The sequence below is a fragment of the Streptopelia decaocto genome (assembly GCF_964273445.1).
Source record: "Streptopelia decaocto genome assembly, chromosome: 3".
NCBI lineage: Eukaryota > Metazoa > Chordata > Aves > Columbiformes > Columbidae > Streptopelia > Streptopelia decaocto.
The window spans coordinates 63,904,584-63,922,435 of NC_138656.1; the positions used below are offsets into that span (position 1 = coordinate 63,904,584).

The 17,852-nt window shown below is 35.8% G+C and overlaps 1 protein-coding gene across 1 annotated transcript; it reads left to right on the plus strand.

The window, feature by feature from the left end:
* Positions 1-5,118: 5,118 nt before the first annotated feature.
* Positions 5,119-14,870, plus strand: TMEM244 (transmembrane protein 244; the record flags this gene model as incomplete). The annotated part of the gene is made up of 6 exons (XM_082048714.1): positions 5,119-5,151; positions 8,454-8,539; positions 9,106-9,179; positions 11,967-12,092; positions 13,857-13,901; positions 14,776-14,870. The coding sequence occupies 6 exons, from the start codon at positions 5,119-5,121 to the stop codon at positions 14,868-14,870; spliced, it is 459 nt and encodes a 152-aa protein (XP_081904840.1).
* Positions 14,871-17,852: the final 2,982 nt, after the last annotated feature.

Sequence of the window (17,852 nt, forward strand, 5' to 3'; positions counted from 1 at the left end):
TCTATGGTACTAGCATACACACAGTGTATTGTTGCTTTGTTAAGCTTTCGCCTAACATATAAAATTTATATTCGAATAAATTATAAAATAGATAATCCCATAAAATATTAAACCATTACAAAATCACCCATTATATCCTGTCAGGTAGATTTTTTCTTTTTCAAATGTTGGAAAACGAGGCTTAGTAGCTGTTAGGTTATGTGGTAGTGGCCCATCTGCATACCCATGAAAGAGTGCAGAGAGACAATGTTGAAGGGGGAACCCAACTGTCACCATGATGGGCTGCTCCCGGGCCCATCAAGGAGAGCCATTGGTCCATCTCCACAAGCCCAGAGGAGCACAGACACACAGTGGCAGGCAGCAACCCTAATTAGAGCCTCCTGAGGAGCAAACACCTTGTGAGGTCTCCCTCCAGGTTTTTATCAGGAGATCCTCAGCCCCATTGCCCAGGTGTGAAACCCATCAAGATGAGTCACTGGGAGCAGCTCTCTGGATCACCTTTCAGGCTAAGGGGATGAGATGCATTATGGTATGCAGGGGAAAAGCATTTTTGGGATTGCCTTTTATTTATTAAGAGATGTTTAGAGTAGGAACCAAAGGCTGGAAAAGGAGGGATTTACGTGATATGGAAAGGAACAAGTGTGGACAAGAGCATTTGTGTGTGAGAGTCTGGGCCAGTAGCTGAAGTGGAGCTGCAGCCTCAGGAGCTCATATGCTCAGGTCTCAGCAACTGGGCAGACTGGGATCCAGATGCCAACTATTGGGCAGAGCGAGTGTCTGACCCAGCAACTGGAGGGACCTACCTTGTACATGTGTATAAATATATCTTCTCACTAGTGGGCCTCAAACATACTCGGCCAGGCAGGGGAGCAGGATGAGATCACTGTATTGGTGTGAGTACTCTGTGTGCCTGTGTGTGATCTATGTGGCATACAGGTGTATATATATGCATATATGTGATATGTATGGTCTGCATACATGTGCTTACTGGGAATACATTTCAGCCTTGCTGCTGGCTGGACCTGGGGGCATGGAGCTGCAGCAGCCTTGACTCTGTCAGACTGCTTGATCTACCACTAAATATTTTCCTCTAACAGTAGTGGTAATTTTGCAGCCCACTCCTCAATTTTGTGAGCCTAGTTGTAAGGAGATTTTTTCAGGATTTAATTGTACTCATCAAAAATTCCCACTAACACTAGTGGAGATGCCAGAATATCTTCAAAACGTAGGCTTGTGGTAATCAGCACGTTAAGCTTTTCAGCAGAAAGGCCAAATATTGATTTTTTTAAAATACATACAATTAAACTCGGTTCCAAGACATACAGTGGAACCAGCATAGAAAGTTTACATTGCTGCAATTGTGTTATAGCTTCTCTCTGGATAAACAGAAGACTTAATTTTCAGTTCTATCAATCCCACACCATTCACAAACAATAAAATTAATTTCTAGTTTGAATAAATAAAGCCTACTAAATTGGCTCCTTTGCCAATTATTTCAAGCTTTATATTGAACTTGTTCACAAAGTCAACAGCATCAGTTAACAAAACAAAAGATGTTGTTTACTATTTTTGCTATTAATTAAACCAGCTCCTTAGATACAAGTAGCTCATTGAGGTTAATCATCCCTAAAAGAATCCAGTTGATCTGCAGTTTGCAAATCAGAAAAAAATATACCAATTTTTGAGTTGAATTCTTCTAGTACTATGAACATTTTAGAGTTCATGAGCTTTTACACTAAAATTCAAGGAGACAACTTTTCAGGAGATCAAAATCCCTAAAATTTACCTCTTATTGAATCAATTATATTGAAAGTTCTTTCACATGATATTATCAGAAGCGAGTGCATTGTTAAAAGCAATCCAACAAATCTTGGAACCAATAAGAGACAGATACATTTAAAGCACTTTCCTGCTTCCACTTAATTCTCAGATTTCCCATCTCTCAAAATTTATCCATCTGCAACTGAGGTTAAAGAAGAAAAGAACCTAATTGCTTTAATCCTCATGGAGGTAGAGCCTAGACCTCACACAGTTCCAGTGCCTTCCATATGGGAGCCAAGCTGTTATAATGTTGTACAAGACATATACAATCAACACCAAACTGCATGTGCTGTCTTTCATAGGTTACAATTAAGCTATATTTGCTAAAGTTATAACACCTTGTAAGTCAATAAGTTTTAGTGCTTTTTTATTTAAAAAAATGCGTTTTCATCAGATTCACTTCAATGCATTGACAGAGTCTTCCAGTCACTGCAGTAAAAGAACGAAAATAGTGGCCACTGTTTTTATTTCCAAGCTCTTCTATCTTTGTACACAATTTAAGTATAGTTCCTCCCTATCAGCAGATGGAGACAGAGTACACACGTTTTGATGTCATCACCCTTCAGTTAATTAAGAATTTCTTACCATACAACCTAGATAGGATCCATTTGGTTGATCTTCACATTTTCCTGAAGATTCCAGGGTAATGGATCAACATACCTTGGGGTTTAGTAATTTCTCTCATTTTAAGTCTTTTTGTTGTTATTGTTTTGAAATTACATAAGAAATGTGATTTCGGTCTAAACCTACATCTTAGTCAGAGTGTGCTGCAGACCATAAAAACAACACAAATCACCTGTTAACTTTCATGAAAGATATTCATGTAATATTGCTCTATAATACAGTTCTTCAAATTGCTTTGAATTATTTTTGCAATGCTATTCAACATCATCATAAATTGTGGGCTTAAATGGGAACATTCTAGAAAAAGCCTGTAAGTAATAAGCGGAGGCAGCAAACTTAGCTGAAAGCTTTTATAAAAATTTTCTCAAGGTTCATTATTAAAAATTGACTTTTTGTTTTGGCCTAGGCAGCAGATAGGAACCAGGTATTACCTCGGTAGTATGAAGTGCAGTTATCTGTTTCTTAAAAGAGATACAGCCATGTAAAAGTATTCTTAATTTCATTTTCAAAAGGTGTTTTTAATTACCCTCCATTCTTCAATTATCTGCACTTATGCTTTTGTCAATGTCTCTTAAATCTTGTCTATTACTTATCACAACGAAGTGCATAGGTACAGCCAAATACCAAAAAACAGTATTTATTAATTGTTCTCAAACACGTGAGGGTAAAGTATCAGTATCCCACTAAAGTAACTGTTTCCTGGGTGTTTCAGTAAGGCAAACCAGCACAAACTCCAGGCGTTCAAAAGTAATGGAGTACTATTTTTCCTCATAGCCTTAATAAAAACCTGTAACATAATGCTTCAAAAAATAACCTGTATTTAAAAGTAGGGCCTGTAGAAACCAAAATAGAACATCTGCTTTAACCTCTATTAAAACTTGTCTTCTGTCTCCCTCTGCTGAATAGTTGCCATATTTCCTATAGCTGATGCAGTGAAGAAGAATTTGAAGAAATCATTTAGAAAAACTGATTATTTCATTATCTCAGCATTTTGCTAACAGCAACACAACATCTCTTTCTTTAATATTCACTACTGAGTGGTTTAGTCAGTATTTTGGGTCACACACAGTTTCTGTCATACCCAATTTTGATTTGCTCCTGTTACTGGGTTACCACAATTTTGGTGCTTCCAATCTTGAAGCAAGAATGCAACAGAAATATTATCCTTTCTCTTAGAGAATTCAAAGTTTTCAACTGTGCAATAGGAACTGGAGGAGTCTCTTAGTCTTCCCAAAAAATCTGTGCCTACAGCTTCCCTTACATTTCATTCAATTCAAAGACAGGACTTTGGTCCTATCTTCAGTCTTCGGTTAAATTGACTCTTTGTGGAGAAGTAAGTCAGTGAATGTAAACTCTTATTATGTTTAATAGTGATCTTAGATTAATGCCATCCATTACTCTTTCAATTATCTTGCTACTTTGACTTACTGCAAAAGTTTATGAAAATTAATGTTGGGTCATGGCTGTTTTCTGCTGATACTTTGGGATAGATAGAATGCTCTTTGAATGAAACCTTTTGTCTCTTTTCAAATATTTTTTAATTACTACAGCCAGTGTTTCCTCATTAATTTGCTACTTGTGACCATTGCAACTGTTTAAGCAAATTAATTTAGGGTGTTTTTTTAATATTGTTTCAGCCTACTTCTTTGACATCACTTCAGTCCTCAAAATACAAAATAAATGATGTACAGATTTTTGTGCTAGCATTTTGCACAGGAAGGAATTTCACATAATACTACCAGTAATTTCCCTGAAAGTGTTCACAATCTAGAGCTATCAAATCCATGAGCAGAAGCTCTTGTTTGCTGAGTACAGACTATATTTTAAAGCAGATAACATTTATTTTGTATGATTAAAAAGACATAAGAAACCTAATGAAACTTGCACATATTATGTTAGTGATAGCAAAAAAGAAAAAAAGTTCATCTTCATTCAATTTCAGAAGTATTCTCTTGTATGATCTCCTTTTCCCAAATAACACAGCATACTGAATCATGATGTGTCTGTAAAAAGTCAAATCTGATTCCATTAAGGAGCTGCTCAGTAGAAGTTGGATCTGCACTAAAGCACAATAAATTTCATTCTGCCAAAGGAACAAAATACGGTTCAGGAAAAGGAGACTAGTCATAACACAAGTCTGGCATTTCTTAACCTAATTATACCTAATTTAATGTGAGTTATACTTAGTGTAATAAAGTGATAGTCAAAAGAAAAATGTTAGCAGAGAGCTTTCTGAAGAACGTACTACTCCACATCTATAGTCAATAGAATTAATCTTAGAGATGTTAAAACTAATTAAAAGTAGGAAGGTATAATAAACCCTAGGAACTGTGATCAAATGAAAGCTGAAAAAAGCAAATAGAAGGTAGAAAGTATTATTAATAATGTTGTCCCTAAATATCCAAGTTATAGTATAGATATGCTTTGGCTGATTGCAGCTACGAAAGTACGAACATTAAACGAGTTGGTAGGATTTCTCTCTGCTCTTCAGCGGCTTACAGTTCGCTCGCAGATGGCTTCTGTCTCAATTCAGTTTAATCCAATCAACTTGCCTCACTCTGTCTTATACTTACCTATAGGAATTATTTTTTGGGTGAAAAACAGCTGCTTCTTCCTGCTGATGTTGGCATCCGGAATATAGCAACAGCATTTCCTTTCACTCATCATGTGTCCATGGCTCTCAAGGTCAAAACTGCTGAAACCAAGGTAAAGGGAATTGAGTTTGTTTAGTGTTGTATGTCAGTGGATAGTATTTAGAGAATTAGCTACTGCGGGGCTTGAAGGAGCTGTTTCTTTCATTCTTACAGAATGTTCTTCAATGTTCTCTTCCTAAAAATAAAACTTAAAGGACACTTTATACTATAGTGCTGGTAGTAAGTACTGCAAAGTACATATTATAAAAATAATTTCAAAATATAACATGTGGTTCCATTTATAATTCTTGAAAGTGTCTAATAAAATCCTATATTTGATGACACCAGTGATTTCCTAAGATTGTTTAAGCTGTTTAGACATATAATAAATGACCCTGGAGTTTTTAACTTGTGGGGGTTTTTGGTTTTGAAATACCTCAGGATTTAGAAAGGAAAAAAAATAGTTTGAAAATAAAAAGTATTGTGAAATTTTAAAAAATACATTCAGATTTCAGTGGAAAGGTCAAATAAAAAGAATGAAGTAGAATGTGATACAACTGGACATTTTTCAAAGGGTTTTCATTTTCATGTTACATGCATTTCTTCACTGAACAAAACATGCTACACCTAATACATCACTACATCCCTAAGACAGGGACTAAGAATATTCTGGGTACAATGAGAAAAATCCTGGGCCTTTGACACCAATAGGAAGTTTGTCACTCCAAGAGAGACTAGAAATTCACCCAATTAGAGGGCAAGAGGTCATCAGCTCACAGCCATCCTTCAGCTCTGTGATTTTGACTTCAGTCCTGTCTCATCACTTTTATTACAGTACAAAACTATATCTAGACTAGATAAAGCATCAAGGAGGTCATTGATAGAGGAGGGGCAGCAGATAAAGGAGAATTACAGAAAATACGCATCTGCTCAGAGCAACGGGATGAAAATTATTCCCATCAAATATGTGCCAAAGATTAAAATTCCAATGCTTAGATGTACTTCGAGGGGTGTAGGAGGCAGCATGGCTGCCAGACTTGCACATGACATTGTAGTCAATTAACATTACAGTGACTGTGGCGTATACCATGGAAAAGAAGGGATCAAATGGGTTATTTGTCCCATTTTCATTTAGAATAAGACTAAAAAGAATGGAAATGGGAAAGCTGTATTTAGCTCTCAGACCAAACCGGCTGAAGAGAGATTAATTGTTCTCAGTTTTAGCTTGGCTTTGTTTTGATGCAGGGAAATAAGAAAAGCGTAAGACTGTCTTGGGCATTTACTTATTGACAAATATCAGTTTGCACAGGCATGATGGATTTTTCTCCTATTGCATTCAAAACTAAAGCTCCTTGATCTCTTTCCTTGTGGGAGATAGATGCACTATTCAATATTTAGCACTTTACAATACCTAGCGATGTAAAAATAAGTAGTTTGCTAAATCCACAGTATCCACACTTGTGTCCATGTTGGATGGTTCCATAAATATATTACTTACCACACAAGCATTCAAAGAATTAAGGCTAGGAGTGAACACTAGAGATGTTTGAGTGAAGCTTTCTCGAGAGAGGCATCTGGTTTTGCTTTGAAGGATCTGTTATTTCCAAAGGCAGCTTGTTCCATTGGTTAATTGCCTTTACAGTTAAAAATGTCCTTCATGCATCTTTCAAATTTGTCTAGCTGTAACTTGCAGCTGTTTATTTCTTTTGGCTTTTCTGATAGATTAAAGAGCCCTTAAGTACCTGGTATTTTCTGCCTGTGAAGGTACTTATCCATCATAATCAAATCAGCCCTCAGAGCTAAACAGATTGACCTCTTGAGGGCTGTAGTTCTAATGAAAAAAAAAAAAAAAAAAAAAAAAAAAGAAAAAGAAACCAAACCACCCAATATTTCTAGCCATCACTTCCCTTTTGTGGCTCTTCTTTGCACCTTCTTAATTTCTTAGCTTGCTTTAAAAATTGCTGGTGCCAAATTGGACTCCACTGTGTCTTCCCAGGGCTATGTTCAGAGGTAACATTTCTTCTTTATTTCTATTCATATTCTCCAGCCTTAAAACCCAAAGCCTTAAGGGCTTGTTTTATGTCACGACATTGCAAGAGAAGCTCATAAAAATGAGCTAGTATGACCTAATGCTCATCTACAGCCCTTCTCAGAGTCACTGCCTCCTTGAATAAGTGTTTCTTCTCCTATAGAAAAGAAAAACTGATTTTACTGACCACCCTACCAATTTTAGTAACCATCTTCAGTTTTGTGTTCTTAAGCAAGCACACAATTTTGCCAAAGCACTTGCTCAAGATTGATGCACAGACATGTCTAGTTCTGATGTCTCACATTTCCCTTTAAAAAAATAAAAGCCCAAATAAACATCTGGAACGTCATTATATCACCACAGAAAAACAGAAATTAAAGTGCTCTGCATTAGCAAGACTTTTATTATTACCAAAACATACTAACCTCCAAAACATAGTTTTATGTTATATCTGTATATCTGTATCCTATGGTCTGCATAATTCAGGAAGCCAACTGAGAAGATCAGAGATGTGTGATCAGAAATATGTTCACTTGAAAGGATCTCAAGGTATTTTGTGAACTTTATTAGAGGAAAGCTAACAGGTTTTTCTCTGGCTACATTGCTTCTTAAACTTCAGTTTAGAAATGAAGACAATACCAACTATACCAAGGTATATTAGAAAACATAAATTCTTTGTATAATTCTGTATATAGCATTTCTCTTTTCTTAAGGACACAGTATTCAATCATAACATAGTGGTTGATTTATGAAACTCATATTTTTAAGTGTATTTTTTCATCTTGGAGTTGGAATTTATTGCATTTTGAAAAATATTTAACAGATATCCCTCATTACTCATTGAGGTTGTCTACACCCTTACCTTTGGAAGTAAGCACTAGGGTGACATTTTCTGGAGGCTCAGAAATTTAACAGTTACTGCTTTACAATTTTCTATATTTTATTTGTGTAGAGTTTCAACATACAAGGATGGCATTTCTTTTAAGTTAAAAACTAGGCTAAAACTACATTAAAAACTAGTTGAGCATCTGGATGATCTTAAACTCTCAAGGTCTCCTGTGTAATAACTGTCAAGAAATGTGCTTCCCATTCTCTATACACTTAAATTAAATAAATATACAATAACATATGATAAAAACAAAGAACCATGCATTATAACTATATATAGGGGCTGAAATGTACCGAAGAGTCTTTAACAACTTCTGTGTAATTGGTAACAGCAAAAATTCTGTCTACATATTTAGTTTTCTTTTTTTTTCCCCACATCTGGAATTATTTTCTAACAATCATGTACTTACCTAATGTAAACATGACATTAGGCTTTACTGTCTTTTTTCATTTTGCAGGTTGTTCTGGTGAACCTGTTGATATGCATGGTAGTTTTCTACACTGTCTACTATGTGGTCCTATCTGTGTGCTTTGCAGTATTCAAGTAAGATTTCCCTGTCTTTAGTCTAATATGATGGCATACTACAACTGGATACAATGAGTAGAGCTATGACCCTGTAGCAGAGGCACCCAGACTGGAGGCATCCAGTCCCAGTTATTCTGTGAACACATTTTTCAAATTCTGTTGAATTGTTGTTGTAACTTAACCTTTGTTCAAGTGCACAAATTGGCAAATGGAGACTCAAAACTAGATAAAATGTTGGTTCTAATCTATTTTCTTGCACTTGCACCATGTAAATAAATGAATGTAAGAGCAAAAATGACATTAAAAAAGGAAAAGAAAGATTTTATAGTTGATAAAAAAGACACATTATATTCTCCTAGGAAGTTGATTAGCATTTATTGTGCTAGATATGTCTTAAATAAAAGTGGAGATCATGGACAATGTGTGCAAGGGCAAGACCACAACATGTAATGGAATGTAGAGAGCTTATAAAAGCCCAGAATTTTCCATATGAAATTGTATTTAAAAGCACTAGTAATGTGTCATACAATCACTAAATCTTTATCGAAAAGCTCTGGTTACATTTAGTCTTTCTGTTTCCACAGGATTAAAATGTTGGATGGTTTGGCACCTTTTGATTTTAAGACAAATCCCTCATGGATTAACCCATATTATTTAGGTAACTGTAGTTTGTTTCTCTCTCTTTTTCCAGCTAAGAAAACAGATTGTATCTGGATGTACACTTATCCTCCTCGTGGACAGTATTTTAAAGCTGTTTTAGTAATACTAATAGTTTCTATATTTTAACTACACTGCATTTAAATGCTTATTCATCTTTCCTTCACTTCTCATTTTTGTATTGCTACTTATCATGCAAGTGATTGTTAGGTTTTTCCTTGAGTTGTTCTTCAGATCTTGCACTCTCTGAAGAAAACATGCTGCTTTACCAGGATGCTTCATTTTCATTGCAGAACAATTCTCTATTATGTGTACAGTTCCTGCACAAAATTGTTGTATTTAATTTTCATACTGCAGTAAATTTCTTATGACTCGTTTGATCCAGATCTGAATAATAGGTCACATTCAACTAATGGAAATTTTGCTTTGGTAATGCAGAGAATACAGTGGGCATTAAAATGTCAAATTTTGATTGTAGCTCAATCCCTAAACATATCTTTATATATCCTAATACAAGTTTCTGCATTTTTGTCTGAAGCTCTCAAAATATATTCTTTTTTCATAAACTGTCTTTCCCAAAAAATTACATGCATACATGAAATTTTACCAGATTTGTAATCTATTTTACAAAGGCAAACCACATCGTCTGTCAGTAAAGTAAGTAAAGCTCAAAAGTAAGTCAGTTAGTTCATCAGGCTAAAAAGAGTAATAAAAATGCATAGATTTTTGTACAGTGTCAAATACTTATTTCATATTTAAAAAGAACATTTCAGTTGTAGCAGTGGAAAATTAAATCCTATTCCATTAGAATTACTTTTCAGAGCCCTAATGTAATTACTGTATCTCAATATGATTTTTTCAAAAAATTTTATCAGCTAGTTTGATGCAGCATGTTTATATGCCAATGATGACAGCAACTATGTCAAGCAACTGGTGAGTATTCTACCCTGCTTTCTGTCCACTTGATGAAATAAAGTGGAATAGCAAAATTTAACAGAATCTGTTTAAAGTCTATGGGCACAGAGGAAAAACAAAAGTCTCTGAATTATGTTGCCAATGAGAATTAGTTTACTCAAGGGTGTCACTCATGCCTGTTAAAAACAGAAGTATGTCTTTAAAAGATAATGTCAAAATAAAAATGGAAATCAGCTCAGAACTGAAATATCATTACTAGCCCCATTTTGTAAAAAAGTTTACAGGGCAACTGTCTACACTAAGAGTACTTTAGAAACTATAAAACGATTGGCATAATTTAGAGGGATACCATGAAATATAATCTGTAAACTTTTTTACAAACAGGGCCAGTAATGATACTTCAGTTCTGAGCTGATAGGGATATCATAATGAAATATAATAAACTATAAATACTAAAATGTATTGTCAAACAGTAATTTCCTTGGAAGTGTTATTTTCCGCTTTCCTAACTACACATGATTTTCCAGTTATTTTTTCTTAGTTTTTACATTTTTTTAACTGCGCGGTGAAAGATCCATAATACAGTTGGAAATAATTTACCCTATAAAGAAAAAAATAAAATTGAAAGGCCCAAAATACTTTCAAATGTATAAATTAAAAACAGTGAAAAAATAACAATGGTCTCTCTACTGTCAGGTACAGTACTTTCAGGTATTATGTTACTGCAGCCATAAAAAAATAAGTAATTGCATCAAAAATGTGACTTTTATATGCCCATGCACTTAAAAAGAAAAGCAAGATGCATTTAGATGGAAAATTATATGACTTAAAAATACACAATTATGACCTTTTGAATAGGAACTCAGGAATACAGCTGGAAGAGATGTTGTGCCTTCTCCATGCAACCCCCTGCTAGTGCAAGCAGACACATGGTCTAAAGTCAAACTTTGCCCTAAAACTGATAATTTTTGATCCCGTTACCCATAATAGCAAGTAAGCAAGCTGACAGCTTAGCACCACTCCATTGCTGTGTTGAAGAATACATCACTGAGAGGAGGAATTTTCTTGATCAGATAACTTCAATAGTCTCTTTTGGCAGCAAAACTTAGTTATTATCACTTTGCTGGTAATCCCCATTCATGGTTTAACACAAGACAGCGCTATTACAGCTGCCGAATGTCAGGCACGGTGAGCGCACGGTGGCTGTGCCAGCCTTGTATCAGCACAGAAAAAAGCCCAGCTCTTGGTCTCACCTATCCCGAGACCCATACAGATGGGTGGCCTCTGCTCACCTTGTGAGTTCTCTGCTCTATCTCCCCTTGCATCTCGTCTCCAAATTCTTCTGATACACATATGTATTTATGTTCTGGTATATATTATCTATACATATTTGATGCAATGAAGTCAATGTGGAGAAAGCTATGAAGTTTCTTACCAAACATAACCCCTTAACCACACAATTCTGTTTTAGATGAGAAAACTATGATCTTTGTCAGTATTAGCCAAATCTATTTGGGGCTGTATGCAAAGAGTGTGGATGGTCCCTAAATAAAATTTCCATGCCATTTCTCCTCTAGGCTGTATAAACTGGTCACTGTCCTGTCACTGGTCATAATCTTGTTAATCTTCATGTTTTTACATAAGATATATAGCATTTTAAGTCTATAGAGAAATCAAGATACAGCCCATACAGATATCAAGGGGAAAAAGTAGAAATAACCTTTATAATGAAAACATTCATGTACTATTTGATCTTGTAAAAAAATTTGCGTAACTATCTCAGACAATTTAACTTCCTATTGCTATTATTTTGAATATGAGAAAAATCCTTTCGAAACTGTGTTTGGTGTAAATATCCTATTTTCATTTACAGTTCTTGTGATATCATTGGAAATAACTTTCTTCATTTGTGGTCTGCTCTTTGCCCTGGTTGTGGAAGAATGGGTTTGGGATTACGCTGTAACAGTTACTATTGTTCATATCATCATAACTTCAGTCGGTAAGTAGGTTTACTGCTAAATATATGCATAGTATCACAAACTGAAGGACCAATCGAATATGATTCCTCTACCGTATTACTGGACTTAACAATTTTCCTTAAAGCTAAATATATTTCTCTCTATTTTCCATCCATTTGACTCATGCATATATTTAAATCCTGCCATTTAAAATTCAATTCTGGTTTTGTTGCAGAATACTAAAATACAGTTTTCTTATAAAAATTTGAGAGCTTTAGTTCATATTCTAACAGTTCATGTCAAACAGATACAGCCTAGATACAATTTCAGCATCTGGGAGATGTGTTTTTCTCTAAACCCAGAAAATTAATAGTTGTCCGTGTCCTGACACTTTAAGATCTACTCATTAACATTTCAGCTCTAGTTCAGAGTAAAACTGAGGCTTGCTTCAGCAAAGCAAATTCAAAGTCTTTAAGTTAGATATATTGAACTAAATGTTATTGAGGAAAATGAAGAATTTTACCATTGAAGCATCCTTTGTTTCCTGAAACTCTTTCCTTCAAAGGAAAGAAAAGAACAGGCTGTTGTAAATGAGACCCATCATCACTTTTTGCCAGTCTCTGGTAACCTGCTCCCTCTTCTCACGCTATTTAGCAGAATGCTGCTATGGCTGATTAGAAAATATATCCTAATCACATCCTTGCCACGGCCCGTTTGGGAATTATTTTCTCGTTTAATAATGAGCTTAGTATTTTTATTCTAGAATTTAGAAATAGGAAAAAATATCACTGACAAATTAAGATCCCTTCCCTAGTACGTAACAATTAATTTTCCATTTTCCAATGCTTTGTCCGTTTGTCTTTTAGCACTTACACAGATGGGCATTCCCCAGTTCCCATGTCAAGTTAAGACAGAGACCAACAGAGGTTTCATCTTAAAAAATTAAGCATAATTTCTCAACTACTTAATTCGATTTCCTGGAATTTAAACTACTGTTATTCCTTATGAGTAACATTTGTATTTAAATCAAGGAATTTATAAAAATTGCAACAAAAACTGCTTTGTATGTAGTTTACACAGGATGGGACCTTCTATCATTGTATTAGATGATGCATTTTGATGTTCAAACAACCCCGGTTTTGATATTGTTTCATTCAGATGGTCAACCAAAGCTCTGCTGGCTGCCAGCATATGTAGTGTGCCTCCAAGCTCACTTCACTACCGCTACAGCCCTATCAGCTTTTGTTTTGGAGGGGCAACATTTGCTCATCTAATGTCCCTGCAGTTGATCACGCAGCAGGGATGTGGGTCAGCTTGCACTATCCAAGGGCACGTGCCTGACACGGGAGAGAAGATGCTGTGCGACAGCGCTAACCTGCAGCGTGCAGACCCAGCCCTTCATGCGCTGCATCACCCGTTACACTGAAAACACCAGGCAGCTTAATTTATTTGGATGGCAGCAATATGTAAGCAGTCTACCAGGGGATCTGTGTCTCTGTTCTGCTAAGCTGTGTACAGGTAAGTAATAAAAAAGGCATTTCTTCCGCAGAGACTCTAAGAGCTCCGTTTAGCACACACTTACTAGCTTTAAGACTTGGCTTCCAGTGGGATTGCTCGCCAGGCTAAGCTTCATGGTACAGCCAAGTATCTGAATGACCAGGACCTGAACATGCATTTGCAATGTCAAGAAACTATATAATTTATGAAACATAACTAAGCAGACCTTTGATAACATAATGTAATGTTGGCAAGTCCCTCTCCTTATTGTTTAAAAATTTGCTTTTATCTTTTTCTTCCCCTTGCAGTTATGTCTGAATTCCCCCTGATGTTACACTGGTGGCTGGCATTAGGTATAATGGCATTTTTTAATGTTTAAAATGTTATACTTTGCGTAGACAATTAGTTTTTACAGTATGAATTGTTTCTTTTAAATGTCTGTCTACTCACAAATTTGAGGACTGTCAACAATTAAGGAAGAAATATATGTTTTCATTTGTACTTTTAATGACACAGACAAGTAACACTGGGCTAACATTTGCCTTGCCTTAAAAAAAAATCTTCTATTTTAAGATTAGAATGTATTCAGCTTATGCTAATCTTGCTAACAAACAGCAGACACACTCATGTTTTTGAAATAAATCATGATCAAATCCTGACTAATCAAACTATCTCAATTCAGGTATCAAAAAGAGAGTTGTCCAAACCAGTCTTTCTTGGTACCTTTTGAAGTCAATGAAAGGAAACAGGCACCTTCAGAGACATTTTTTATGAACACTGTGCATAGGTACTTATGATAGATGAGATAAATCCCAGTCATCATATTTCCTTAGAGTGAATGGCAAACATAAATTTCTGAATGTTTAATTTTCTGTGAAATTAAAAGCAAGCTTTGTACTAAAATATATTATCTTGAAAAACAGTTAAGGGAAAAGGACTGATTTCTGTTCTTCCTTTTTATATGATGGATAACAAGGATCGACAGCTGCAGTAAATTCCTAAATGATGGGGACAGGCAAATAAATTCCCTGTCCTGCCACTGGTTTTGCATCAGCAGCTGCTGGGGTTGATGTCTTTGTATGTGGTTAAAGCCTTGGGCAAAATCTTTAAATAGACAGGCCATTTTAAAAAAATTGAAGATAAAAATAATGTCAGTTTAAAGTTTTATCATAACATTTGTATTCCACTGTAAAAAGTAATGTAAAACAGTCATATATTTTCTTTCAGGATCTGGAGTAATTTCAATGATTTGTGGAGGACAGATTTTGGCATACTGCTTGTTCAAAGACAACTTCATTTATCCCATTCTAGACGATTTTTGAAAAGCTGCATTAGAACTTGCCTTTGTATTCACACAAATTATACGGTTACATTAACAACATAATTAAAATGAAGTTAGCAACTGTCTAATTGTAAGGCTAATATTTAGCTAACCACACCTCTTGTATCCTACATTTGTTTGCAAGTGTCAATGTCATGACTTTCAGCTGTGGTATGTAATCACTTTTGGCTTTTGTATGTACATTTTCCATTAAGCAAATAATTAGATAAACTGTCTCTTTTTTAAAAAAAAACAAATAAACCATAAGGAGGGTAAGAACAATGATGCAAGACTTTTGCAAAATCCTACAAGGAAAAAACAGATTTGAATTTAGTGTTTTCAGGGTGCTTGTTATCTATTGTATTTTAAGAAATGCTGACTAGTTTAGGGTGGAGTCTGATCTTCCACAAGCACTGCAAAAAAAAGTCACCCTATCTGGTACAGATCACTGTAGTTTTAACACAGTCTTTACTGGCAAACCCAGGCAAAGAAGAACCCCTCAACAGCACATAGCTTTTAATCTTCAAGCTCTCACCTAGAAGCTGACCAAGACAACAGCAGGCAGATTTACAGTCCCCAATGTTTGGTTGACCCTTTTGCTTCCAGGGATGCTACAGACAAATGCTTTCTACACTAGCTTCAGGCTATTCTGTCATTTTCTAATGATCCATTCGTGGCCACGCTGCACTGGAACAAGGAAAGGCAAATGCTACCGAAAGCCACATTTTACTTATCGCTTTCTCTCTCCCCGAGCTGCATGTGGCCAATGCCAAAGTGTGAGTCTGTGGGCAGCGGTAATGAAAAAACAACAGACAAACCACAGTAGCAGCTTCAAGTAACTCTTTATCTCTCTAACCATAATGAAATTGTAACAGGAAAATTGCTGGAAGGCAACTTTATCTTAAATACAATACCAGTGATTGGATTTTAACTGCAGTTTGCTCAGAAGAGCAAGACTGGATTGTTGTTTGGACAGGAGTGCTAAATGTTGCATTTGCCTTAATCTTACTCAACAGATAATGCCTCTGAAGAATCTGTCCCATTCATCTAATCAAACACCTCAAAATTTATTGCAAGTTTTAAAATCTTCAATTAAGTTTCAATACTGACAATATATAGATGGCGAGAAGCATGTTTCAAAAGAATTGCAAAAGAATGAGCTTGTGTCTCATGAATGACAGATATGTGAGTCATTTTAGAGACAAACCAGGTATGTAAACCCATAGCACTGAATAGACATACACTTTATAAGTTGTTCTGCATAATATGCTGTGAACTGAAGTCAGCAAAGAGAATTCTGGAGAGCGAATGAACTGACCCACAGCGATCACTGGTCTGAGCCATGGACCAGTTTTAGTTTGATTAATTTCTATCTTCATAAACATTAGTGTGCAGATAACTGACTGGTTTTATGTGTTCAAAAAACATTCGGAAATTTCTTCCAGATTCAGTTCAGAACTATAAAAATGGATGGGAAGGAAGTATTGTGTAATGTAAATTCATACCTCTGTCCTCGTCCTCACACAGTTTGTGTGTGTGGGTAGCGTGCCATGTGGCAGAACATAAGAGGATCAGATAAAAAGTTAATCCATGGGTGGAACAAGTTTCTATTTTTAACCTGGCAGGATTTTCCTCTATGTGTGTCAGCCCATCTGCAGCTTGTAATAGCTCTGTTGCCCAGTCTTGGCATTTTAAACTTTTGTTTTCTATTTAAAATCTTAAATCACCAGCAGGAGATCCCTTCAGACTGATATGAAGAGTGCTTTAGACCCAGGATTTCTCCAAAGCATGTATAACTAGGCCAGTGCTAGAAAAACAATCACAACAATAACTGTATTGAGGATTAAAAGCCTTAGCCCAGCTATTAAAGCATCATTAGCTTTTTGCATTAATTTCAGATGGTGAGACAATTTCAACGTTATGTATTTCATCCTTTCCATCACTTTTACATATAGTACCAATAATAAATATTACACATGATATTCAAAATGTAGACAAAGTTCATATCATACAAATAAATATTCATCATGCAAGCAATACGAGTTATACGTGTGTGGGCATTACTTGGTGAGAAGCCTTCAAAGATAATATCTAATACTGAGTGATTTCTGTCTGATACACCAAAATGGTAATTTCGAATGTGACAAACCTGGCTGTTTCTGAAACAATAATAAAGTGATCCACCTGATCAATTTGCATGTGACTAATTGATAACAGTCAAGACAAAGGCGGGAAGGATGAGCTGCTGGAGGCAAAGAGGGCATTGTATATGTTTCACAACAGATCTGCTGTAGATTACAAGAAAAGACCGCAACAGAAAGCAGAAGGAAGCCAGGGGGATTGGACTAGATGATCTTTTGAGGTCCCTTCCAATCCCTAACATTCTGTGATTATGTGAAAACAGCAACAGGGGCATGTGTTTGAAAGAAAAGGCACAATGAAAGCAAGAAACAATATGACAGAAATGGACAAGATCAGAGAAAGAAGGAAAAATCTGCAGACTGAACTTGCAGCACTGGAGTTTAACAACATGAGACTTTTATGCCACTTGTATGACAGATTCTGTTTTTCTGCTGATGTATCTGTGACTCTAGGAAAGGGGGTCTCCACATCCATAGTTATGACTATGATCTGTGATGTTATGCCTGATGCTTCTGCCCCAAGATTTTCAGAATTCTTTGCTCTCTGACTCAACCAGGCACAGGAATATTGTCTAATTTAGTTGGTGTGGGCTTGGCATTAAGTTATTTAACCCTTTGTGATACAGTTTAGCAGTCATGAGTTTGCACAAGTATCAGTGGAGGTAAAGACAGTCTAGAAAACATCACAAGCAGGTGGGGACTTCATCCACTTCCAGGCAGAGTTTGCAGGGAAGAAGGTTAGAAGATGTAAGCAGTACACAAATTACAAACCTTAATAGTACCCTACTTAGAGTCATTTTAAGATTTTTTTTCAGAGGCAAGAAACTCCTTTTCATCATATC